This window comes from Microcaecilia unicolor, chromosome 12, assembly GCF_901765095.1.
Source record: "Microcaecilia unicolor chromosome 12, aMicUni1.1, whole genome shotgun sequence".
NCBI lineage: Eukaryota > Metazoa > Chordata > Amphibia > Gymnophiona > Siphonopidae > Microcaecilia > Microcaecilia unicolor.
This window is the reverse complement of record NC_044042.1, coordinates 50,339,575-50,366,501: the sequence shown is the minus strand read 5'-3', so window position 1 is coordinate 50,366,501 and position 26,927 is coordinate 50,339,575. Positions and strand designations below refer to the sequence as shown.

General features: G+C 48.0%; 1 protein-coding gene across 3 annotated transcripts in view; it reads right to left on the bottom strand.

Moving 5' to 3' along the window:
- KMT2A (lysine methyltransferase 2A) overlaps positions 1–26,927 on the bottom strand; it is a 473,075-nt gene that overhangs the window by 106,283 nt on the left and 339,865 nt on the right. For all 3 annotated transcript variants that reach the window (XM_030220693.1, XM_030220691.1, XM_030220692.1), the window contains exon 26: positions 21,638–21,805. In XM_030220693.1, coding sequence (XP_030076553.1) covers positions 21,638–21,805 — 168 coding nt within the window. The remainder of the gene's footprint in view (positions 1–21,637; positions 21,806–26,927) is intronic.

The window sequence follows — 26,927 nt, the reverse complement described above, 5'->3', positions numbered from 1 at the left end:
ACAAATGGACAGCAGCTGCTTGAAGGAGAAATAGCAGAAAGATTGGAAAGTTCAAAAGAGAAACTGGATTAACATGATGGAAAAAGAAAATGACCAGACAACAAAGGTAGAAAAGGCATTTTATTTTGAATCTTAACTGAAATATGATAGCTTGAGAAATATGCATAGCGGATGTCACTTTCCTTATGAGCTAAAGTGTTTCTGTTTCTATTTTGAGTTGGGAGGTGCTGGGGGAGAGGTGGAGAATAGGGGGCGGAAGTGGGCGGGGCAGAAAGAAAATTTTGTGCCCACCCACTTTGGGCTCAGGTCCACCCAAAATTGGCTGTCTGGCTACGCCACTGCTATGAGGAAAGGCAGATGCATCTAGGGCTCTTCAGCTTGGAGAAATACGGCTGAGGGGAGATATGATAGGGAACTATAAAATAATGAGTGGAATGGAATGGGTAGACATGAATCATTTGTTTTCTATTTCCAAAAATAGGACTAGGAGGCATGCGATAAAGCTACAAAGTAGTAAGTCTAATATGAATCGGTGAAAATTTTTCTTCACTCAATGTGTAATTAAACTCTGGAATTCATTGCCAGAGAATGTGGGAAAGGCGGTTAGCTTAGCAGGGTTTAAAAAAGGTCTGAATGGCTTCCTAAAAGAAAAGTCCATAGACTATTATTAAATTGACTTGGGGAAATTATTTCTGGAATAAGCAGCATAAAACATATTGAAATTTTTGGGGATCTTGCCAGGTATTTGTGATCTGGTTGGCTACTGTTGGAAACAGGATGCTGAGCTTGATGGATCTTTGGTCTGTCTCAGTGTGGCAATACTTATGTAGCTAAGTATCTTTGCTTTCTCCAAGAACAAGCAAGCTTATAGATTCTCAGAAGTGGGGAATCCCTAGCATTCAGGCTCACCAAAAACAACAAATATTGGTCAATTGGGGCTTGTAATGGTGAGGACATAATTAACGTGAAACTATATACAATCTGAATGAGAGTGCAGCTTGGAACAGAATAAAAAGGGCCTATGAGAGTGGAGATGGATTGTGTAAGTGAAAGAAATGCAATCTGCCAGCCAATTAGAAATGGTGCATTTCCCGATGTCGACCCCCATTCAGTTGGGATCAAAAGAAATAAAAAGTTGGGCAGACTGACTGTGGGGCCTGGCCCGCTCTATGTAGTAGTCCAATGCTCTCCTGCAATTCAAGGTGTGCAAGCTGCTTTTGCCTGGATGGGCATGAGGTTGGGGAAAGAAAGTTGGCAAGATAATCGAGCGGTTCAGATGGAACTCAGACACCACTTTTCGTAGGAACTTAAGGTGAGTGTGGAGGACTACTCTGTTGTGATGAAACTTAGTATAAGATGCATCCACTACTAAGGCCTGAAGTTCACTGACTCTATGAGCTGAAGTAACAGCCACCAAGAAAATGACCTTCCAGGTCAAGTACTTGAAATAGCAGAAATTCAGTGGCTCAAAAGCTTTCATCAGCTGGGTGAGAACACTGTTGAGATCCCAAGACACAGGGAGCTTTGACAAAAGCAAACCTCTCATGAAGCGAACTACAGGCTGTCCAGAGATGAGCTTAACCTTCTACAAGTTGATAAGCACTAATTCCACTAAGGTGAACCCTTTAGGAGTTGGCCTTGCGACCAGACTCTGACAGATGTAGAAGGTATTCAAGCAGGGTATGTGTAGGGCAAGTAAGGGGATCTAGGGCCTTGATCTCACACCAGACGGCAAACCTCCTCCATTTGAAAGAATAGTACTGGAGCCTTTCCTGGAAGCCAGCAAGACCCGGGAGACACCCTCTGAAAGACAAAAGGAAGCAAATTCTAGGCTCTCAACATATAAGCTGTGAGAGCCAGAGACTGGAGATTGAGATGTAGAAGAGACCCTCATTCTGCATGATGAGGATCGGAAAACACTCCAATCTCCATGGTTCTTTGGAGGATAACTCCAGAAGTAGAGGGAACCATATCTGCTGCGGCCAGTACAGCGCAATCAGAATCATGGTTCCGCAATTCTGCTTCAGTTTCAACAAAGTTTTCCCCACTAGAGCTATGGGAGGATACGCATACAGAAGATCTACTCCCCAACTGAGGAAGGCATCTGATGCTAGTTGGGCCTGAAGACTGGAACAGAGCTGAGGGACCTTGTGGTTGATCTGAGCGGCAAAAAGATTCACCAAGTGGGTGCCCCACACTCGTAAGATCTTGTGAGCTATGCCCATATTGAGCAACCATTCATGTGGCTGCATTGTCCTGCTCAGTCTGTCGGCCAGGGTATTGTTTTTGCCCGCCAGATAAGGGGCTCGAAGGAACATGCCATGATGGCGAGCCCAATGCCACATCTGGACGGCCTCCTGTCACAGAAGATGTGATCTGGGGTCCCCCTGCTTGTTGGTATAATACATTGCAACCTGATTGTCTGTTTGGATGAGTACAATTTGATGAGAAAGCCAATTTCTGAAAGCATTTAGAGTGTTCCAGATCACCAGGAGTTCCAGGAGATTGACCTGAAGATCTGTTTCCTGGGTGGACCAAACACTGGTGTGAAGCCCATCTACACGAGCCCCCCACCCCATCCATTAGCACCTCTTGAAGCTGAGGAATCTGTAATGGAAGTCCCAGAGTCAAACTGGATCGAATCGTCCACCACTAAAGGGAGCGTACAGGCTCTGGGAACACTTGGAGACATCTTCCAGGTTCCCCGTAGTTGGTACTACTGAGAAGTCAGGGTCTATTGAGCTGATCTGATGTGAAGATGAATCATGGGTGTAACATACACTGTGGAAACCATGTGGCCCAACAATCTCAACATCTGCCGAGCTATGACCTGCTGAGAGGCTCTAACCCTGAAAGCGAGTGCGACATGAGTGTCCTCTCGTCTCTGGAAGGTAGGCTCAAACCTTCTGTGTATCAAGCAGGGCTCCTATGAACTCCAATTGCTGGACAGGGTAAAGATGGGACTTGTGGTAGTTTAAAACGAACCCTAGTAGCTTGAGCACCCGAATAGTCATCCACATGGACTCCTGAGCACCGCCTGAAGAGGTGGTCTTCAACAGCCAATCACTGAGATACAGGAACACATGGACTCCCTGTCTGCATAGTGATGCTGCAACTACAGCTAGACATTTGAGAGCTGACGCGAGGCCAAAAGGCAATACGTATTACTGAAAGTGATGTGTACCAGGCCAAAACTGAAGATACTTCCATACTTCCAATGGGCTGGAAGTATTGAGATGTGAGTATATGCATCCTTTAAGTTCAGAGAACATAACCTATCATTTTTCTGAATCTTTGGGAGAAGGGTGTCCAGGAAAACCATCCTGAACATTTCTCAGACTAGGAATTTGTTCAGGGCCCTTAGGTCTAGGATGGGATGCATCCCCCCTGTTTTCTTTTGCACAAGAAAGTACCTGGAACAGAATCCCCGCCCTGGTGGAATGGGCTCGACTGCATGAGCCTTCATAAGAGCGGAGAGTTCCTCTGCAAATACCTGCTTGTGCTGAGAGTTGAATGAATGAGCTTTTGGTGGGCAATTTGGAGGTTTTAGATACCAATTAAGTGGATATCCGAGACGGACTATTTGAAGAACCCACTGGTCAGAGGTTATAAGGAGCCACCTTTCGTAGAACTTCAGCCTCCCCCCCGGCTGGCACTTTTACTGCCGCTATGCTCTGCTGGAGCCAGTCAAAAGCTCGTCCCTTGCTTTGCCTGGGGAACAGAAGGGGCCTTTGGTGAATGCTGTTGATGTGAACTAGAGCACTGGGGTTGAGCCTAAGCAGGCTGGCAGGCCGAAGAGTTGTACCTATGCTTTGGTTTGCCAAACGTCCTCCTAGCTGAGAAGGTACCAGGTAGAAGAGAGAAGAGATGGTCTCAATATGTTTTTTGATTTGGTCTGCTACCTCTTCAACCTTCTCTCCAAAAAGGTTATCCCCCTGGCACGGGGCATCCACCAACCTCTACTGAACAGAATGTTCCAAGTCAGAAACATGCAACCATGAGAATGACATCAAATGCCACATCAAAAGTGTTATTAAGTGCCCCTGGCCAAGAAAATGCGATATGCCTTCTGCTGCTTGACCAACTGGCGAAGTGACTCGGCCTGCTCCGGAGGGAGCATCTCAGCCAAGTCTGACAACTTGTGAAGAGCTGGTATGACTGTATTCAAGAGATGAGCACTGCAGCCTGGTGCATCTTTATCCCAAAAGAATCCGGGGTTCTAGTTTTTCTACCTGGGGACACCAAGGCATAGTCCCTGGAACTCCTGGCTCTTTTGAAAGAGGATTCCACCACCATGGAATTGTGAGTCAACTGAGGCTTATCAAAACCAGGTGCACTCTGGACTCGTAACATGGTATCGATCTTCTTGGGCATGACTGGGACTGACAGAGGGGACTCCCAGCTCCTAATCAGGACTTCCTGGAGTACCTCGTGGAGAGAGAGAGTCACAGCCTCCCTAGGAGGAGACGTGTAGTCCAGGAACTTGAGAATGTTGGCCCTGGGCTCATCCTCCACTTCCTAAGGAAAAGGACTCATCTGAGGAAAAGTACCTTGGATTCTCCTCTGAATCCCATGAGCACTCCTCTTTGGTTTCAGACAATACCCCCTGATGGGAGTGTCGAGACCAAACCTGCCTCAACATGGAGGAGCCATATCCTCGGGAACTGGGTTGAAAAGTCCGTTCCCACCTCGACTCCAGTGAAGCTTCCTCCAAGGACGTTGAGGGAGTGCTGGCTTGGACGGCAGTTGGCACCGGAGTTGTATGCAGCATCGGAAGCCGCACTACAGGCTGAGGGCCAACTGAGGCCGCAACTGGAGGCAGGGTAGGTGCAAGCAGCCCCAATGTCGACGCACACTGTTGAATAACGCCATCCAGCAGCTCAGGAAGCAAGTTCCAGATGCGCTCATTAAGGGCCGACACCGGGAAAAGCTGGGATGCCGGTTCAGGCACAGTTTGCAGAGCTTCTGGGGTCAATACAGAAGCTGGGTTCCTGGCTGATGGGAGACCAATGCATCCTCACCTCCTGTATGGAGGAGGAGTGGTCTTCCTGGTGTTGATTCTCGGGTGCTGAATCCTCCGATGCCCCAGAGCTCCTGTCACCATATGTGAAGGGCGATCGATGACAATGCTTCTTGGCCTTTGCCTGAAGCATGTCACCGAGGCTGACGTCAAATCCATACGTTGCCTCGTGGTCAGGTCATATGATGGACGGTCCCAGGGGCCCTGCACAGCAGGAGGCCTCGAGGTAGATGGAGACCTACTCGATGCTTCACTACTCCCCAGTATCTAAGGGTCTAGCAGCAGCCATGCTTACTGACGAATCCGATGCTCGTGAGATGCTCGATGTAGATGCCAGTGCCTCCGACCTAGATACCAACGGACCAGACTTGGCTCCAAAAATCCTCTCTCGTTGAGCCTCTCTGCGAAGACACAGTCAGTGGTAGGGCCCGAGACACTGAAGAGACCAAGAATGGGCGTCTTTAACAGAGATCGTCTGACTGCACCACGCACAGCGCTTAAAGCTACTGGGAACCTTCGTAGACATGGAAGGAAAAACTTATTCGGCAAAATTAAATGATGCGATTGTACCTGAAAAAGGGGCAAGGCATGACAAAAAATGAAGGGAAAATATCTTAGCCGAAGTCAAGTGACGACAAAAAAGAAAGGAAACTTAAAACCGGGCAAAATAAACTAAAAATAATGAAGGGGGTTCCACAACCAGGAACACAATTAAGGATTAAAAAAATCACCGAAAGGCACAAAAAGCAGCTTTCGGACTAAGCACTGTGAGGAGACAGTAAAAAAACATGCCCTCTCCTTACTGCGGTAGAAAAAGAACTGAGGAGACCTTGTTGTCGCGGCGGGTGGGAAGGCACTCGTGCATATGCGGTGGGGCATGTCTCACGGTCCACAAAGCTCTACTTATGCTTTTCATAAGTCCCAGACTGGGCGAGGTGGGTTAGCGTCACCCACTTGTGAGAATCTGTAAGTCTGCTTGTTCTTGGAGAATAGAGAAGTTTAAATACCTCAGTGGCTTCAATGTACAGGTGAGCCTTTTTCAAATGAAGAAACCTCTGGAATGAAAGAGCATATGATGAAGTGGAAATAGGCTTAGGAGGTATCTAAGAAAATACTGTCACGGAAAGGGTGGTGGATGCATGGAATGGTTTCCCGGTGGAGGTCATGGAGATGAGTACTGTGTCAGAATTTTAAAAAAATGTGGGACAAGCACGTGGGATCACTCAGGAAAAGGAGGAGTCAGTGGTTACTGAGGATGGGCAGACTGGATGGGCCATTTGTCCCTTATCTGCTGTCATGTTCCTATGTTGCCGAGAGGCACAAGGAGCTGCAGTGTGAATTGAAACAATTCCCCAGGTTATCAGCACACTGTACTAATCTTTAGGCTATTCCTCTGTACTATACTACTACTACTTAACATTTCTAAAGCGCTACTAGGGTTACGCAGCGCTGGATAAGGAGGGGACAGGGCTGCTGTTAGACATTCAGGCAGAAACTGGGGAGGGGTCCCCAAAGCTAGCCTTCAGCCTATATCTCCTTCAGCATGAGGCAGGCTTGGGAGTCCCTTGTAGTATGGGGGCCCAGGGCAATTGCCCTGTTTGCCAATCCCTAATGCTGGCCCTGGGAGAGGGTATGGAAGGGCAGGGCACATGCTGGGCTTTATATGCAGGAGTTTGGGGGGACAGTATGGAAGTGCAGGGGAGATGCTGGGCTATGGGATAATTTCTCTATATATTACTGCTACCTTTTTTTCGTTTTGTTATTGAATGTGTGCGCCTGCTCAGGCTTCTGAAAAACATCTTCTCTGCTGTTGGGTGCTGTATTTAGGGATTGGGTAAAAGCCAGATCTCCTGGATTTGCTTGATCCAGTCTATAACACCTTAAATCCAGAAGATGTCTTTTTCCTGGTCCTTTGCTCAGCCGTTTCCCCACACCCTCTGCTGCAATGGCCTGCTTTGCACTGGCTGGCTTTTCCTGCTCAGGAACGTAAGCATTTTTTTTTCTTCATATTAGAATTGGATCTGGAGGCCTCTGGATCCTGCTTTGGGCTGCCTTTGAATATCCCCAAGCAGTTTGCATCTTAGCAATAAAGTCAGATCAACCTTTAATGTGAAGACTCCCCCCCCAAGGTTCCTGGGTAGGCTATGCCTGAGCATAGCAGGGCCTCGACAAGGCAGCAGAGGATCCAGGGATATGGCTGACTGGGTAAAAGCCTGATCCTTTACTGAAGTCTGATTTTAGGTGATATAAACTGGATCTAACGGACCTGGGATATCCGGATTTTGTCTATGTCCCTATATTCCTGTTTCATTGGTGCTGGTGCTAAGGGAAAGGATGACGTAATATTGATCAGCGCTATTCTGTTCCCCCAACCTTCCCTTGATTTACTCGGATTCATATTGATGGACTTGGTTGGGAAAGAGATGCTTTATTTTAGTTACAGGTATAAACGTCTGGAATATTAGTGTATAGATGCACGTGTCCACTTACATGTTTATATGCTAGTATGCTTGTCTGCTCCTCTGCAAATACCAGCTTAACTTACATGGCACATCTTGTGAAATATAATTAAACACTGTGGCTGAAGACACTGTGTCCCACACGTTTTTAACATTTCATTATCCAGATAATTTGTGTTTTATTCTGGGGTAGAAAGTGATCTTGCATTTTGCTTCCTACAGTAGGATAAAGCGAAGATACATACCTGTAGTAGGTATTCTCCGAGGACAGCGGGCTGATTGTTCTCATATGTGGGTCGACGTCCACGGCGGCCCAGGAAATGGCAAATTTTTCTACAGCAAAATTTTAAAAGTTTTGCCAGAGCCTTCTGGCGCACGAACCGCGCATGCGCGGACGACTTCCCGCCTGTCGCGTGAGCGTTCCCACTCAGTTTAATCAAAAAGGAAATAATAAACAAACAACAACAACTCCAAAGGGGAGGTGGGCGGGTTTGTGAGAACAATCAGCCAGCTGTCCTCAGAGAATACCCGCTACAGGTATGTATCTTCGCTTTCTCCGAGGACAAGCAGGCTGCTTGTTCTCACATGTGGGGTATCCCTAGCAACCAGGCTCACTCAAAACAATGAACATTGGTCAATTGGACCTCGCAATGGCGAGGACATAACACAGATTGACCTGAAACCACAAACAACTAACTGAGAGTGCAGCCTGGAACAGAACAAAAATGGGTCTAGGGGGGTGGAGTTGGATTCTAAACCCCAAACAGATTCTGCAGCACCGAAAGCCCAAACCGACTGACGCATCGGGTATCCTGCTGGAGGCAGTAATGAGATGTGAATGTGTGGACTGATGACCATGTTGCAGCCTTGCAGATCTCTTCTATAGTGGCTGACTTCAAGTGGGCCACTGACACTGCCATGGCTCGAACACTATGAGCCATGACATGATCCTCAAGAGCCGGCCTAGCTTCGGCGTAAGTGAAGGAAATGCAATCTGTTAGCCAATTGGAAATGGTGCGTTTCCCGACAGCAACTCCCCTTCTGTTGGGATCGAAAGAAACAAACATTTGGGCGGACTGTCAGAAGGGGCTTGTCCGCTCCACATAGAAGGCCAATGCTCTCTTGCAGTCCAATGTATGCAACTGACGTTCAGCAGGGCGGATATGAGGACGGGGAAAAATGTTGGAAAGACAACTGACTGGTTCAGATGGAATTCTGACACCACCTTCAGCAAGAACTTAGGATGAGTGCGGAGGACTACTCTGTTATGATGAAATTTAGTATAGGGAGCATGGGCTACCAAGACTTGAAGCTCACTGACCCTATGAGCTGAAGTAACAGCCATCAACAAAATGACCTTCCAGGTCAAATACTTCAGATGGCAGGAATCCAGTGGCTCAAAGGGAGGCTTCATCAGCTGGGTGAGAACGACGTTGAGATCCCATGACACTGGTGGAGGTTTGACAGGGGGCTTTGACAAAAGCAAACCTCTCATGAAGCGAACAACTAAAGGCTTACCCTCTACACTAAGCACTAATTGCACTAAGGTGAACCCTTACGGAGTTGGTCTTGAGGCCAGACTCTGATAAGTGTAGAAGGTATTCAAGCAGGGTCTGTGTAGGACAAGAGCGAGGATCTAGGGCCTTGCTGTCACACCAGACGGCAAACCTCTTCCATTTGAAAGAGTAACTCTTTTTAGTGGAATCTTTCCTGGAAGCAAGCAAGACTCGGGAGACACCCTCTGAAAGACCCAAGGAGGCGAAGTCTACGCTCTCAACATTCAGGCCGTGAGAGCCAGAGACTGGAGGTTGGGATGCAGAAGCGCCCCCTCGTTCTGAGTAATGAGAGTCGAAAACACTCCAATCTCCACGGTTCTTCAGAGGACAACTCCAGAAGAAGAGGGAACCAGATCTGATGAGGCCAAAAAGGAGCTATCAGAATTATGGTCCCGCAGTCTTGCTTGAGTTTCAACAAAGTCTTCCCCACCAAAGGTATGGGAGGATATGCATACAGGAGACCCTTCCCCCAATGGAGAAAAGCATCCGACGCTAGTCTGTTGTGGGCCTGAAGTCTGGAACAGAACTGAGGAACCTTGTGATTGGTCTGAGTGGCAAAAAGATCCACCAAGGGGGTGCCCCACGCTCGGATGATCTTGCGTACCAAGTCCGAGTTGAGCGACCACTCGTGAGGTTGCATTATCCTGCTCAACCTGTCAGCCAGACTGTTGTTTACGCCTGCCAGATATGTGGCTTGGAGAAGTATGCCATGAGCACGAGCCCATAACCACATCTGGACGGCTTCCCAACACAGGGGGCGAGATCCGGTGCCCCCCTGCTTGTTGACGTAATATATGGCAACCTGATTGTCCGTCTGAATTTGAATAATTTGATTGGACAGCCGATCTCTGAAAGGCGTTAGAGCGTTCCAGATCGCTCGCAACTCCAGACTGATCTGAAGACCTGATTCCTGGAGGGACCAAGCTCCTTGAGTGTGAAGCCCATCTACATGGGCTCCCCACCCCAGGAGAGATGCATCCGCAGTCAGCACTTTTTGCGGCTAAGGAATTTGGAAGGGACTTCCCAAAGTCAAATTGGATCGAATTGTCCACCACTGAAGGGAATTGCAAAATTCGGTGGGCAGCTGGATTGCATCCTCTAGATCCCCTGCGGCCTGAAACCACTGGGAAGCTAAGGTCCATTGAGCTGATCCATGTGACTCCCATGGCCCGTCTTCACGTGCGACTGTGGAGGCCATATGGCCTAGTAGTCTCAACATCTGCCGAGCTGTGACCTGCTGAGACGCTCTGACCAATGAAACGAGAGACAGAAGGTTGTCCACTCTCGCCTCTGGAAGATAGGCATGAGCTGTCTGTGAATCCAGCAGAGCTCCTATGAATTCTAGTTTCTGAACTGGAAGAAGATGGGACTTTGGGTAATTTATGACAAATCCCAGTAGCTCCAGGAGTTGAATAGTCATCTGCATGGACTGCAGAGCTCCTGCCTCTGAAGTGTTCTTCACCAGCCAATCGTCGAGATAGGGGAACACATGCACTCCCAGTCTGTGTAGCGATGCTGCAACTACCGCCAGGCATTTGGTAAACACCCTGGGCGCAGACGCGAGCCCAAAGGGCAGCACACAATACTGAAAGTGCTGTGTTCCCAGACGGAATCATAGATACTGCCTATGAGCTGGCAGTATCGGAATGTGCGTATAAGCATCCTTTAAGTCCAGAGAGCATAGCCAATCGTTTTTCTGCAGCATGGGAAGAAGGGTGCCCAGGGAAAGCATCCTGAACTTTTCTTTGACCAGATATTTGTTCAGGGCCCTTAGGACTAGGATGGGACGCATCCCCCCTGTTTTCTTTTGCACAAGGAAGTACCTGGAATAGAATCCCAGCCCTTCTTGCCCTGGTGGAACGGTTTCGACCGCTTGGGCCTGTAGAAGGGCGGAGAGTTCCTCTGCAAGTACCTGCTTGTGCTGGGAGCTGTAGGACTGAGCTCCCGGTGGGCAATTTGGAGGCTTGGATTCCAGATTGAGGGTGTATCCTAACCGGACAATTTGAAGAACCCAACGGTTGGAGGTTATAAGAGGCCACCTTTGGTGAAAAAACATTAACCTCCCCCAACTGGCAAGTCATCCGGTATGGACACGTTTACTGAGGCTATGCTGAACTGGAGCCAGTCAAAAGCCCGTCCCTTGCTTTTGCTGGGGAGCCGCAGTGGCCTTAGGCGCACGTTGTTGACGAGAACGAGCGCGCTGGGACTGAACCTGGGCAGGCTGCCGAGAAGCAGGAGTACCTACGCCTAGCATAGGAATAAGAAGCACTCCTCTTCCCTCCAAAAAACCTCCTAGATGAGGAGGTAGTAGCAGAAGACGTCCGGCGGGAGAGAGACTCCAAAGCATCATTGTGCTTCTTGAGCTGGTCAACCAGATCCTCTACTTTCTCACAAAAAAGGTTATCCCCCCGACAAGGAACATCCGCCATCCGCTGCTGGACCGAATGATCCAGGTCAGAGACACGCAGTCATGAGAGTCTGCGCGTCACTATACCCTGGGCAGCGATCCTGGATGCTACATCAAAAGTGTCGAACGTACCCCTGGACAAGAATTTTCGACACACCTTCTGCTGCCTGACCACCTGGTGAAAAGGCTCGGCCTGCTCCGGAACGAAGCTAGACAGTTGCCTCACCGAGTTCCGCAAGTGGATGCTTGTGAAGAGCTGGTATGCCTGGATTTTGGCAGAGCGCATAGCAGCCTGATATGCCTTCCTCCCAAAAGAGTCCAAGGTTCTAGCTTCTCTGCCTGGGGGCGCCGAGGCATAGTCCACCACCATGGAATTGTGAGGTAGCTGAGACCTCATCAATCCAGGCTCCCCATGGATCTGATATTGGGATTCAGTCTTTTTCGGGATCACGGGATTAGACAGAGGGAACGACCAGTTTCGCATAAGGACTTCCTTGAGTACATTATGCAAAGGAGCTGTTGCAGCCTCTCTAGGCGGAGAAGGATAATCCAGGACCTCGAGCATCGCAGCCCTGGGCACATCCTCAACCTCCATAGGGCAGGGAATAGCCGCAGCCATTTCCCGGACAAAGGAGGTGAAGGATAGACTCTCCGGTGGAGACAGTCTCCTTTCTAGTGGAGGGGAAGGTTCAGAAGGAATCCCATAGGACTCATCAGAAGAAAAATCCTGGGATCCTCCTCTTCCTCCCACGAATGCTCATTTTCAGTATCGGATAAGACATCCCTCAGAGTAGCCTGAAACTGAGCCTGCCTCGACTCCGAGGAACGACGTCCTCGATGGTGGTGCCGAGAAGTCGACGCCCGCTTGGACTCCGGTGAAGCTTCTTATACTGACGTCGAAGGCGAGTCGACCTGGGTTGCAGCTGACACCGATGCCGCAGGTGGCACCGAGGTTGGGGACCTCACCACAGGCGAAGGGCCAGATGCCGCTGAAGCAGATGGTACGCAAGGCACAAGCACCCCCGACACCAAAGTAGACTGGCGCAGCAATCCTTCCAGAAGCTCTGGAAGCAGGGCCCTGATGCGTTCGTCGAGAGCCACCGTCGGACAAGGCTGCTGGGTCGGTAAAGGAGCCGGTGGCAGAATCTGTCGAGGCTTGGGAACAGGTACCGGGCTGCCAGAAGACTGACGCATCGGCACCTCCTGAATAGGGGGGGGGGAGCGATCCTCTTGGTGCCGACGCTTCTCGGGTGCCGATTCTCTTGACGCCTGGAGCTCCCGGCACCGTGTGTCGAAGGAGAACGATGACAGCGCTTCTTCACCTTTGCTCGATGCCACTCATCGAGCCCTCCTCAGTACCGATGAGGAAGACGTGGAATCCTCATGTCTCCTCGGGGCTGGGTCCGACGAAGGGCGGTCCCGGGGGGGCCTGCATAACAGGATGCTTCAAGACAGGTGGAGACCCACTCGACGCCTCACTGCTCCCAGCACGAGTTGGTCGTTCCGCAGCCATTACCTTTGCTCCTGATGCCGCCAACCTCGGTACCGATGTCGATGTCGAAGGATCAGACCGAGCCCCAAAAAGCTTCTCCTGTTGGGCTTCTCGAGACGCTTGGGTCCATTTCTTCATGCGAAGACACAGACTGCAAGCGGCTGGGCTATGGTCGGGCCCAAGGCACTGGATACACCAAGCGTGGGTATCGGTACCCTAGATGGTCTGGTTGCACCGAGTACAACATTTGAAGCCGCTGGGTGTCTTCGATGACACGGAAAAAAGTAAAGGGCAGAAAAGGGGGAAAACCCGGCTGCGTTGAAAAGAAAGAAAACTTAGAAAGTGCCAAAAACTAAGAAAAAGGTGAAATTAGATCTTACCTGCTAATTTTCTTTCCTCTAGACCCTCCAGACCGGTCAAGACGCGTGGGTTATGTCCTCCTACCAGCAGAGGGAGACTGAGAAAACACTAAGCTTTTGAAGCCTGTATATATAACCTGTGCAGAACCTCCACTAGCCAGTATACCCCTGACAAAGCAGAGAAACAAAAAACACTAACAACAACTAGCAACCCTGTACGTGGTCACAGTAAACTGCAAAAACAAGAAACATCTTCCGCTTGCTCTTACGGAAACATGTTCCTTTGCCTTTGATAAAACAGTTGGGCTTCTACAGGTGGACTATCAAAGAAGAGCCCCACCTGTCCCGGACTCCTATCACAAAAGAGAAATAAACAGTCTGCAATTAGAGAAACAACAATTTATAGCAGCCAAGAATTATCCAACAAACACACCTCCTGGCCTCCAATACAGACAGGGCGGGCTCTTGACTGGTCTGGAGGGTCTAGAGGAAAGAAAATTAGCAGGTAAGATCTAATTTCACCTTCCTCAGCGACCCTCCAGACCGGTCAAGACGCGTGGGACGTACCAGAGCAGTAACTAACTTATGGGAGGGACCTACTAAGGCCAGAGGTCAAAATTGCTGCCCCAAAGCGCACCTCGTCCTTTGCATGCACAGGAATCCTATAATGCTTCACAAAGGAATGCAACGAAAACCAAACCGCAGCCCGACAAATATCTAACAGAGAAATCATACTATTCTCCGCCCACGAGGCTGCCATTCCCCTAGTGGAATGAGCAGACCAGCCCCTAGGCACCACAGGACCCTTCACCAAGTAAGCAGATGCAACCGCCTCCTTCAACCACCGTGCTATGGTCACCTTAGGAGCCGCTGCACCCTTCTTTGGGCCACCATGAAGAACGAACAAACGGTCAGAGGCTCTGAAGTCCTGAGTTCCAGAGAGATAACAACTCAAAACTCTCCTGACATCCAGCTTGGCAATACCACGCTGCTCCGAATCTCCAGCCATATCACCCAACACTGGCAGAGAGATGACCTGATTAACATGGAACTCGGAAACCACCTTGGGCAAAAAAGGAAAGCACCGTCCGCAACGAAATCTTTCCCTCAGAAAGGACAAAAATGGTTCCCTAAAAGACAAAGCCTGAAGCTCTGAAACACTCCGTGCTGAAGTAATCGCCACCAACAAGACCGCCTTTAAAGATAAATCCTTACAAGATGCCGATACCAGAGGCACAAACGGAGGCCTGATCAAAGCATCCAAAACTAGCTTCAAATCCCACGGAGGCACCATCCGTCACTGAGGCGGACGCAGCAACTTAACACCCTTCAAAAAACGCACTACCTCAGGCACAGACGCGAAGGACTTTCACTGAAGCTTCCCACGAAAACATGACAAAGCTGCCACCTGAACCTTCAGTGTAGACAAGGCCAGACCTCTATCAACACCATCGTGCAAAAATTCCAAAACTTCCGCCACCGAAGAGTGAAACGGCCGAACTCGATGGTCTTCACACCAGTGCTCAAAGATTCTCCAAACCCGGACATACGCCAAGGAAGTGGATCGTCTACGGCAACTCAACATCGTAGCAAAGCCACTGGACGAAAGCCCCTTCTTCTTCAACTTGTGCCGCTCAAGAGCCAAGCCATAAGCGAAAACCGAGCCGGATCCGGCATGATTATCGGGCCTTGACACAGAACTGATCCCAACAAAGGCAGGGCCGCCGCCCCTGCCAACCGCACCAGGTCTCCATACCATGGTCGACGCTGCCAATCCGAAGCTACCAGAATCACCCGACCGGAGTGATGTTCGATGCGCTATATTACTCGACCGACTAACAGCCACAGAGGAAACACATACAGTCACTCCCGAAGCCAAGGCAACAGAAGAGTGTCGATTTCCTCCGCTCAAGGGTCTCTTCAGCGACTGAAAAAAAAAAAAATCTCTGAACTTGCGCATAGCGAGCCGTTGCCCTAAGATCACCGAAAGTCCCCAGACTGACACAACTCACTGGAACACTGACCGAAGAAAAGACCACTCTCTGGGATCTAGAGTGTGCCTGCTGAGATAATCTGCATCTATGTGACCTACCCCGGCCACATGCGCTGCCAAGAGAGCCTGAAGATGAGTTCAACTGCGCCGCCAAGGCTCTTTGTTCCCCCCTTGACGGTTGACATATGCTACTGCCATGGCATTGTCACAGAGCACTCGGACTGCCTTGTGGCGAACCACCGACGTCAAGGCCTGGAGCGCCACCCGAATGGCCCGAGTTTCCAGCCGGTTGATGGACCACTCTGCTTCTGCCCGAGACCACCGGCCTTGAGCTACCTGACTGAGACAATGTGCCCCCCAACCTTGCAGACTGGCATCCGTGACCATTACCAGCCCCTGTGGGGACTCCAACGGCATTCCTTTCCCAAATTGCGTGGACTGAGCCACCAGCAGAGACTGAGACGAGGGGCCACCGACAGCGGACAACACATTTCCAAGTCCTGCGACAGAGGGGACCAACGACTGAGCAGAGCTGACTGTACCTGACGCATGTGCGCCCTGGCCCACGGAACTACCTCTATGGTCGCCGCCATCAGGCCCAGGACCTGACGATAAGTACGGGCCGTCGGTGCCTTCTCTGCAAGGAACCGACGAATCGGACCCTGTAACTTGGAACCAAAAGGCTGCACAAAGGAAAGTGAAGATAAGCTTCCGTCAAATCCAGGGAAGTGAGAAACTCTCCTTTCCTGACCGCACCAGTGACCGACCGCAACGTCTCCATCCGGAAAGAGGGCACCTTGAGTGCCGCATTGACCCTTTTGAGATCTAAAATGTGACGAAAAGTGTCCTCTTTCTTGTGGACCACAAAATAGATCAAATAGCACCCTGAGCGTTGCTGATCTGAAGGAACAGGAACCACGGCTCCCAACGCGAGCAGCCACCGCAGAGTGTCCCTCACTGCTGCCCTCTTGCTCCAAGACCGACAGAGGGATTCCAGAAACACTTCGGGAGAACAGCTTTCGAATTCCAGCACACATCCGCCTCGAAACACCTTGAGAACCCACTGATCTGACCTGATTTGGGCCCAACTCTGGTAAAACAGACTCAGCCGAGCCCCAACATGCACCAGAGCCTGAGCCCACACACCTTCATTGGGAATTGTGGCCTGAATACTAACCTCCCGCGGAAAAGCCATGCCCTCCGCGACGACTCTCACGAAAGAACTGTGTGCGCTGGAAAAACCGACCCCTAGAGGTCCTACTACTATTAAACATTTCTATAGCACTACTAGACTTATGCAGCGCTGTACAAATTAACATGAAAAGACAGTCCCTGCTCAACAGAGCTTACAATCTAAATTGGACAAACAGACAGCTAGGGGTAGGTCCCACTCGATCTGCCCGGCCTATACCGCTGAGCCTCCCTAAACCGTCCCCGAGAGGAACTAGTTCTGGCCCCTGCCTTGAACCGAAATCTGGAAGCCATAGAACCTTGGTATCACTAAGACCTCACACTAACTTGTCCAAATCTTCTCCAAAGAGCATAGCTCCCTTAAGTGGCAGAGACCCACAACCATAGCCATATTTTTGTCTGAAGTAGGCAACAAATCATAAAAGCCTCAGACAAAAAGGATGAACCCATGTCCAAGTCGGCTAACTCCTGACCCCCAGAAGAACCAACATCTACCGAATCATCCAGGAGCTTCTCGGCCCAACAAAACATGCCCGAGCTACCAGACCCCCACAAACCGAGGCCTGCAGGGCTAGAGCCGACAAACAAAACTACGCTTGAGAAAAGATCCCAACTTCCTATCCTGAGGATCACGGAGAGCCGTTTCCTCCATCAACCGGGATAGCCGTAGCTATAATTACTGCCGTCACTACTGCATCTACCGTGGGAGCCTTAAAGGAATCCCTATCGTCCTGAGGGAGGGGATAAAGCCTCGCCATTGCCTTTGCCACCTTACACGGCAAATCCCATTCCTGACAAATCATCTCCCGGAGATCCTTGTTCATAGGGAAGGATCACGCCTGACGCTGAATGCCCTTCACCAACGGATCCTGGACAGTTTCCCCCAACGCCACCTCAGGACCAAACTGAAGGGTGGACGACACCTGATCTATGAGTTCTGACAGCTCATCTCTATGGAAAATCCGCACTACTGAAGGATCCTCTCCAGGAATCTAACAATCCTGCTCCTGAGAGCCGTCAATTCCATCTGACTCCCCCAGATCACTAAGCGCAGCTTCTGCAGCTACAGGAGAAAAACATTGCCTGTCCTCTGACCACTCTAACCGTGGTCTCTCAGCCAAGACGGAAATAGCCCCCTCTTCCAATTGGGGGGGGGGGGGGCGGGGGGGTCCCGATCTCCAGGCCTGATACCGCGTCCAGACAAAATCTGGAGGAAAGCCCACCATTCCTGGACCGTCATTAGGCCCTTTTGTGCCAAAAACGGAGGCCGCAGGCCCAAAACCAGCCGGCTCCATGGGCCGCGTCAGACTCAAGATGGCGGCTGTTCCCGCCGAAACTGTTCCCGCTGACAGCGGCCCTGCCTACGCTCCCGCTGACCCGGAGACTCCCGACACCATCGATCCCTCCGCGGTCAAGTCGGGGGGTGCCGCAGCCACCTTTATAGGTGCACCGCAAAGCTACACTGAGCGCCGGCGCCTCTACCCCTCGCCACGAGCACGCGCGACATCGGAGGAGCTGGGCCACCATAAACCACGAGGGAAGGGAAAAGCTGTTCCGCAAACGCGCCAAACCAAAAACTCACTCACACTGCAAAAGCACTGGAGAAAGCGCTGCTCTCTCGTTCCAGCAAGGAATCAAAACCCCCGTTCGGTCCGCTGAAAATAAAGAAATAAATGCCCTTAAAGGCACAGTACTCCAACTCTGGCAGCTGGAAATTGTAAGGCACTCAAGGCTACAATACTGAGAAAGCAGCCGAGGCACAAAGCTGCCAAGCAAAACGAAATAGAATAACTGACCTTAAAGGCACAGTACTCTAATTCTGGCATCTGGAAATTGTAAGGCACTCAAGGCTACAATACTGAGAAAGCAGCCGAGGCACAAAGCTGGCAAGCAAAATGACATAGAATAACTGACCTTAAAGGCATCGTACTCTAACTCTGGCATCTGGAAATTGTAAGGCACTCAAGGCTACAATACTGAGAAAGCAGCCGAGGCACAAAGCTGCCAAGCCAACAGAAATAGAGAGCAGCACAGGGGGAGGGACCCAAACATAGGTGTAACACCCCAGGGGGAAAAACTGGGCCCCACCAGACCCAGGGCCCCAAAGCACTTTTTTTTTTTTTTTTTTTTTTTTACACACGCGTACAGGGTACTGCAACAGAATAAAGTTTGGAAGGAAAAAATCCTACGACCCAATGACAAACTACCTCACCAGATTATTGGAGACTGCACAGGCTGTCAACTGCTACCTCTGCTGAGACTGAGAAAATACTGGCTAGTGGAGGTTCTGCACAGGTTATATATACAGGCTTCAAAAGCTTAGTGTTTCTCAGTCTCCCTCTGCTGGTAGGAGGACATAACCCACGCGTCTTGACCGGTCTGGAGGGTCGCTGAGGAAATACCGTTTAAACAAAAAAAAAAAAAAAAAGGAGAACGAATAAAACAAGAAATATAAAAAAAATCGTCAAGACTCTCTTTCCTGGGCCAGTGAAGCGAACAGGGAAAAACCTTTTCACCTCACCGTGGACAAGAAAAAACTGAGTGGGAACACTCATGCGACGGGTGGAAGTCGTCCGCACATGCGTGGTTCACGCGCCAGAAGGCTCTGGCAAAACTTTTTAAATTTTGCTGTAGAAAAATTTGCCGACCCACATGTGAGAACAAGCAGCCTGCTTGTCCTCGGAGAACGTCTTTTTATTTAGTCTTCTGTGGTGTTCTGCTTATAGAGAATGTGATTTCTCAGCGTTTCCTGATCTAATTTTTGGTCCTTTCTTCTGTAATTGGAGAGGGTTGGTCTGTGTTCTGCATGTGACCACAGTGAGAGATTCTGCTGGTATATAGTTTGTGTGGGATCCATATGAGTCTGGTTTTTCCAATAAGAAATATATTGCTGTCTGTATTTTTAAGGCTGCCTTTTTAAAGGTACAGTTATTGTTATTTGTGTGTTCATAATTGGTGCAGTTAAGTTTGCTACTTGGGCTCTGAGAAGCATGTTTGCAGGATTTACTCTTACAGCTTAATAAGGCATTTTATATTTGTTATAAAGCAAAGTAGAGGAATATGTGTCACTGCAATAATTATTTTAGAGGATACCGTGATGTGTGTTGAGAGGTTGACCAGACTCAAGTCTACTATAATGAAAAAGTTTAAGTTATGGGATAATGTAAATTTATTTAAAAATGTCAGTGTTTCCAAAGTTTCCATAAGTGTGTATGTGGTTTATGTTGATGTAGGACAGACTGTTTACTTATAAATCTGTTATCAAGTGCACTCTAAGGCATTATTTAGGAGCATACCAAGCACTACTCACACCTATATGACTAGTGCCCCTCAAGTTAACTCTGGGCCCCCTCCCAAAATGTCAGGTCTGGTTATGCCCCTACTATGCACAGCCTGGGCACTGATGACTCTGTTCTCTCCTGATGTTCATACAATTGGAAATGATGAGACTGTATTCATGCCAAATAAGTGTACTAATTTCCAAACGCAAACGTAACCCTTTAGTGTCCAATGTTCCCACCAATCTGTTCCCATATGGCTTATTACGGGAACATTGGACACTAAAGGGATTTATTAAAGAGAGGGCACCCTATGAGATCCAAGCGGAAGGGAGATCAGAGCCATTAGAGCTAAGCCCAGATTCCAAGAAAAGACCACTCAAAGCAGAGGTCTCACATGCATTCCTCTCTTGAAGAAAGTATCCCCTTTTAGATGGTTGCTAGGGAGATACTCTTTCCATGTTCCTTGAATAAAGTCAGAAATAGACCCTGTCCTCCATGAGAAGTGCAGGTTATGCCTGCATCCAATCTCCTTTGAAGGAAAAACCAGACTGAATGGTGCATTTTGTTTTAGGAATCTTTATTAATTACCAGCTGGGTGAATGAGATGAACATGCTCACTGTATCAAAGGTCAGTGTGCACTGAACCAGAATTTGGTTAAGGCTAAGTGACATTAAACTTGCCTAGAAATGGCTCTTTGGTGTGCATTGTATTTTCCTTTAAAGGAAATCCTTTCCAGTTGCGACTCACATCCTGTTCAGGTCTCCCTCACACAGACAGGTCCCTCCCCCTATGTCTTATCACTGGATTTCATAATAACCTGACAATTACCAAAACTAGTGAGGTTGCCGTCAACTACACTGTTGGACTACATCATGTAAACTGCAATTTTCACAAGCTCCCTTTAACCAAAATGTATTTTCCAAAACTCATTTTCTTGTCCTCTTTTATAGGGATATTAATTTAAAGGGAGGAACTGCAGCAGCTGAGATTAAAATGGCCTAGATTTTAAACAACAATTCCCAAATTGATAAGTGAGTGAGCCAGGAAGGTGAAAAATGTCTACCAGCTGTGACCAGATTTCCAGTCAATACTTACGAAGGCACACACAATCAAAGGTAAGATGCTTTATAGTACCCACTTGAGACTGGCAACACCAGCATATACTAGAGTTAGAGAAATTGATAACATGCAACTTATATGGCGTCCAAAGAGATCTATGCTGACTCCTAGTGAAGGGGCTCTTGTTAGCACCATGGTTTCTTTAGCATTGAAGGTAATCTTCTCCCATTGGAAGTCTTTACATCAGGCTACCTACCAGGAATGGTAGAACTTAGTGCTCCAAATTTATAAATTGGAATCACACCTTGCAAAGAAATCTTCTCGGTTTGCTTCATATAGGGAAAAATGGCTACCACTTGTCTCTTATTTTGATACGGTACAAAGATAAGTACTAAATTTGATGTATTTTTTGGCATATGCATGCTTTATACTTTGATTTGTATCCTCCAGCCCCTCCCCCCTCCCCTTTCCTCCCTCTCTCTTGTTTTCACTTAATTTGATTCTGGATGTACATTGCTGCTTCTTACATGTGAGCTCCAGTATTGCCTTACTTTGTAAAATGTTACTTGTTGTTATGTTGTGAGCTCTTGATTATATCTGTATCAAAAATCAATAAAAGAAATTAAACTTAAAAAAACAAAACAATTCCCCCACAATTTTGGAGCACATGTGCAGGCAAATTAGCTATGAGCTAGCCAAAGGATTTAGAATTTCTCTGTAATGCTAATATAGCCCTTTATCCTTGAGAGGAGGCTCAACATATGTATCTGCCATAGCATGGGTATCCTTAAGGCCAAGGATAAGATGACTAATGCATACCTGCAGAAGGCAAAGGTCGAGATCCAGAAGATCGCTGGCAAGGGGAATAGCTGGGTGTTCGGATCCTGCTGCCTACAGGTCTTGAGGGAGTCCAGTAATTGCAGATGTGACTGAGGGGTGTGGGAGTTAAACATTCAACTGGTACCTGGTTCTCTTTAGATTGTCCTTCTATAATATAAATCAAGAAAAAGGTGACCGATCACAAGACAAAACTTTCCCATAGCATCCGTACATTCATCAAAAATGCCACAACACTTCTAGAATACTTCTGTGAAAGCCCATCTAGGAAATAGCACTATCAAAGTCTACCCTTTCTTGATTGAAGGAGGAAAAACTCCTGACCCAGCTGCTTGTGAAAACAATATATTATCACTGTAAGAACAGAATTCTATATAATGGCAAGTTATATAGAGCTGCAATCACAACATTTGCATACAAGGTTAAAGTTAGGCACCCTGTTCAAACTGTATGTTTCTATGAATCTCTAAGTGAACGTTTTTATGAATCTCTACGTGTACAGAAGCTGACATGATCTCTAAATGGTACAAAGTTAAATACAATGAAAGAAGCAGGAGCCAAAGGAATAAATATATGACCACAGAAGTAGCAATAAAAAATTACTCATAACTAGCATGCTGACTTTAGTAAAATGGGGGAATACCTGAGGAAGAAGCTGATGGGCTTTGAGGACGTACGAGAAGTGGAAGGACAGTGGTCCAGGATGAAAGCTATAAATATGGCCACAAACCTTTATGTAAGGAGAGTAAAGAAAGAAAAGAGAAAAAGGAAATGGATATGATTCTCCAAGCAAGTAGCTGAAAAAAATAAAGGCTAAAGAGTTGGCGTCCTTGAAATACAGAAAAACTCAAGAAGAGCAACATGGAGAGGAATACCGGATGAAACTGAAAGAAGCCAAGAGAGAGAGAGAGAGAGAAGTCTGGCGAAAGCGCAAGAACAAATGGCTAGAAATGTAAGGAGGGGTGACAAAAATTTCTTCAGGTATATTAGTGAAAGGAAAATGACTAAAAAGGGAATTGTGAGACTGAAAGATGCTGCGAACCGCTATGTAGATAATGATGAAGAAAAAGCAAATTTGCTAAATAGATACTTTTGTTCTGTTTTCACAGAAGAAAATCCTGGAGAAGGACCACAATGGACTGGCAAAAGTACATATGAGAGTGGAGTGGATTTAGCACCGTTCACCGAAGAGAGTGTGTATGAACAACTAGGAAACCTAAAGGTGGACAAAGCCATGGGACCGGACGGGATCCACCCCAGGATATTGAGGGAGCTCAGAGAGGTTCTGGTGGGTCCTCTTAAAGATTTGTTTAATAAATCCTTGAAGACGGGAGAGGTTCTGTGCGATTGGAGGACGGAGGATATGGTCCCTTTTCACAAAAGTGGTGATAGGGAAGAAGCTGGAAACTACAGGCCGGTAAGCCTCACTTCGGTTATTGGAAAAGTAATGGAAGCGATGCTGAAGGAAATCGTGTCAAACAAATCTCATTGAATTCTTTGACTGGGTGACTGGAGAACTGAATCAAGGAAGTGCTATAGACGTAATCTACTTAGATTTCAGCAAAGCTTTTGACACGGTTCCCCACAGGAGGCTCTTGAATAAACTGGACAGGCTGAAGATAGGACCTGAAGTGGTTAACTGGATTAGGAACTGGTTGACGGACAGAAACCAGAGGGTGGTGGCTAATGGAATTCGCTCAGAGGAGGGAAAGGTGAGTAGTGGAGTGCCTCAGGGATCGGTGCTGGGGCTGATTCTGTTCAATATATTTGTGAGTGACATTGCCGAAGGGTTAGAAGGTAGTTTGCCTTTTTGCGGACGATACTAAGATCTGCAACAGAGTGGACACCAGGGAGGGAGTGGAAAACATGAAAAAGGATCTGCAGAAGCTAGAAGAATGGTCTAAGGTTTGGCAATTAAAATTCAATGCGAAGAAATGCAAAGTGATGCACTTAGGGAGTAGAAATCCACGGGAGACGTATGTGTTAGGCGAGGAGAGTCTGATAGGTATGGATGGGGAGAGGGATCCTGGGGTGATAGTATAAGGCCGTGGCCATAGCGAGAAGGTTGCTAGGCTATATAGAGAGAGGTGTGACCAGCAGAAGAAAAGAAGTTTTAATGCCCCTGTATAAGTTGTTGGTGAGGTCCCACCTGGAGTATTGTGTTCAGTTTTGGAGGCCATACCTTGCTAAGGATGTAAAAAGAATTGAAGCGGTGCAAAGAAAAGCTACGAGAATGGTATGGGATTTGCATTACAAGACGTATGAGGAGAGACTTGCTGGCCTGAACATGTATACCCTGGAGGAAAGGAGAAACAGGGGTGATATGATACAGACGTTGAAATATTTGAAAGGTATGAATCCGCAAACGAACCTTTTCCGTAGATGGGAAGGCTTTAGAACTAGAGGACATGATATGAGATTGAAGGGGGGCAGACTCAAGAAAAATGTCAGGAAGTATTTTTTCACGGAGAGTGGTAGATACTTGGAATGTCCTCCTGCGGGAGGTGGTGGAGATGAAAACGGTAGCGGAATTCAAGAGTGCGTGGGATAAACATAAAGGAATCCTGTTCAGAAGGAATGGATCCTCAGAAGCTTAGCCGAGATTGGGAGGCGGGGCTAGTGCTGGGCAAGACTTCTAAGGTCTGTGCTCTGAAAATGGCAGATACAAATCAAGGTAAGGTATACACAAGAAGTAGCACATATGAGTTTATCTTGTTGGGCAGACTAGATGGACCGTGCAGGTCTTTTTCTGCCGTCATCTACTATGTTACTATCCGTCTTATTTTCGAAAGAGAAAGACGCCCATATTTCGACCCAAATCGGGAGATGGGCGTCTTTCTCCCTTGGGCGCCCAAAATCGGTATAATCGAAAGCCGATTTTGGGCGTCTTCAACTGCAATCTGTCGCGGAAACGGCCAAAGTTGACGGGGGTGTGTCAGAGGCGTGGTGAAGGCGGGACTGGAGCGTGTTTATCAGCCGAGGACAGATGGCCGTCCTCGGCCGATAATCGAAAAAAGAAAGGCGTTTTTAGCGCGAATTTGGGTCACTTTTTTGGGCCATTTTTTTTTTCACGAACAAGTCCCAAAAAAGTGCCCTAAATGACCAGATGACCACCAGAGGGAATCGGGGATGACCACCCCTGACTCCCCCAGTGGTCACTAACCCCCTCCCACCCAAACAACCCAACTTTAAAAACTTTTTTTTTCCAGCCTGTATGCCAGCCTCAAATGCAATCACAGCAATATGCAGGTCCCTGGAGCAGTTGTTAGTGGGTGCAGTGGACTTCAGCCAGGTGGACCCAGGCCCATCCCCCACCTACCTGTTACACTTGTGGTGGTAAATGGGAGCCCTCCAAACCGCCCCCAAAACCCACTGTACCCACATCTAGGTGCCCCCCTTCAGCCATAAGTGCTACGGTAATGGTGTAGAGTTGTGGGGAGTGGGTTTTGGGGGGGATTTGGGGGGCTCAGCACCCAAGGGAAGGGAGCTATGGACTTCAGAGGTAGTTAACTTTTATTTTTTGTTACAAGTGCCCCCTAGGGTGCTTGGTTGGTGTCCTGGCATGTGAGGGGGACCAGTGCACTACGAATCCTGGCCTCTCCCACAACCCAATGCCTTGGATTTTTTCGTTTTTGAGCTGGGCGCCTTCGGTTTCCATTATCGCTGAAAAACGATACCGCCCAGCTCAAATCCGCACAAATCCGATTCATTTGGCTGGCACAAACCGTATTATCGGAAAAAAGATGGACGCCCATTTTTTCCAAAATACGGTTTGTCCTGCCCCTTCACGTACCCGTTCTTGGAGATAGACGCCCATGGAGAAGGGCGTTCGATTATGCCCCTCCATGTTATGTTAGAGGGTGCAAGTATATGGTGTTTGTGTTCTGACTGGCAGTGTATCTGAACTGCATATATCTAAGTGGTGTGCTGATAAAGTGTGTTAGTATGTAACTCTAGGAATATCTGGCAGGTGTGTGTGCCATGTGTGAGATGTTGGAGATACTTGAAGAGCTGTATAGAGTGGGATGGGATGTTGGTTAAGGCACCTCCAACTCTATAATGCAATCTATATATGCTGCTATATAACTTCTTATCTCAAAAAAATGTTCCAGGATCTATAGCTCCAGATATGGCAAACACCACTATTGGGAGTAGTACCTAAGAAGATAAACAAAAGTACAGAGTCCATGCATACTGGGACATATGCACCCCAGCTATCACACCAAATCGGTAATAACTGAGGCTGTATTTAAGAAATTGAAAACTCAAAATCTTATAAATATGCTCCCTATCACAGTTCTATGCTAAATCTATGAATGTCACCACACCAGTTACAAATGTTACACTAGCAGCATGAGCCTCTATGGTGAAGTCTGAGGGAAATCATTGGGGCAGCCTGAACCCAGCTCATCCTGGACTTTCAGAAGGTTCAATATCACCTTATACGATCTACCTATGATGCCTATGACAGAGTCTCCCACACAGCAGCCATAACCACAGAAGCAAGAAGAAACGTATGGCTGAGAGCCTCTGAACTCAGAGAGGACCTACATGATTAACTAGTGGATGCCCATGCTTAGGGGATAATTTCTTTCGTGACAAATCAAAGACCCAGTTTTGCTCAATAAAGCGGATACTTACCTGTAGCAGGTATTCTCAGAGGACAACAGGCTCCATATTCTCACAAGTGGGTAGACACCGTCACGTCGCCTGGTCCGGCATTTATACCATAGTAAAAAAACCAAGAGCTTTGAGGAGCCACCTGCCATGTGAACACAACCCCCTCAGTTTAATAATAAAGTTAAAAAAACAAATTGAAAATGAAGAGACAACTTCAAGGGGATGCAGGCAGCATTGTGAGAATATGGAGCCTGCTATCCTCAGAGAATACATGCTACAGGTTAAGTATCTTTGCTTTCTCTGAGAACAAACAGGCTCCAAAAGTCTCACAAGTGGTGAATCACTAGCATCCAGGCTCACCCAAAACAACAAACATTGGTCAATAGGGCTTCTAAACAGCGAGAACTTAACACACCTGAAACAATATATACAATCTAGATGACAGTGCAACATGGAACGGAATAATGCCTAGGAGGGTGGAGTAGGATTCTAGACCCCAGGCAGATTCTGCAACACTGACTGCCCAAACCGACTGTTGCGTCGGGTATCCTGCTCAAGGAAGAAGTGAGATGTGAATGTGTGGACTGAAGACCACGTTGCAGTCTTGCAAATCTCCGACACAGCCATGGCTCTAACATTATGAGCCGTGACA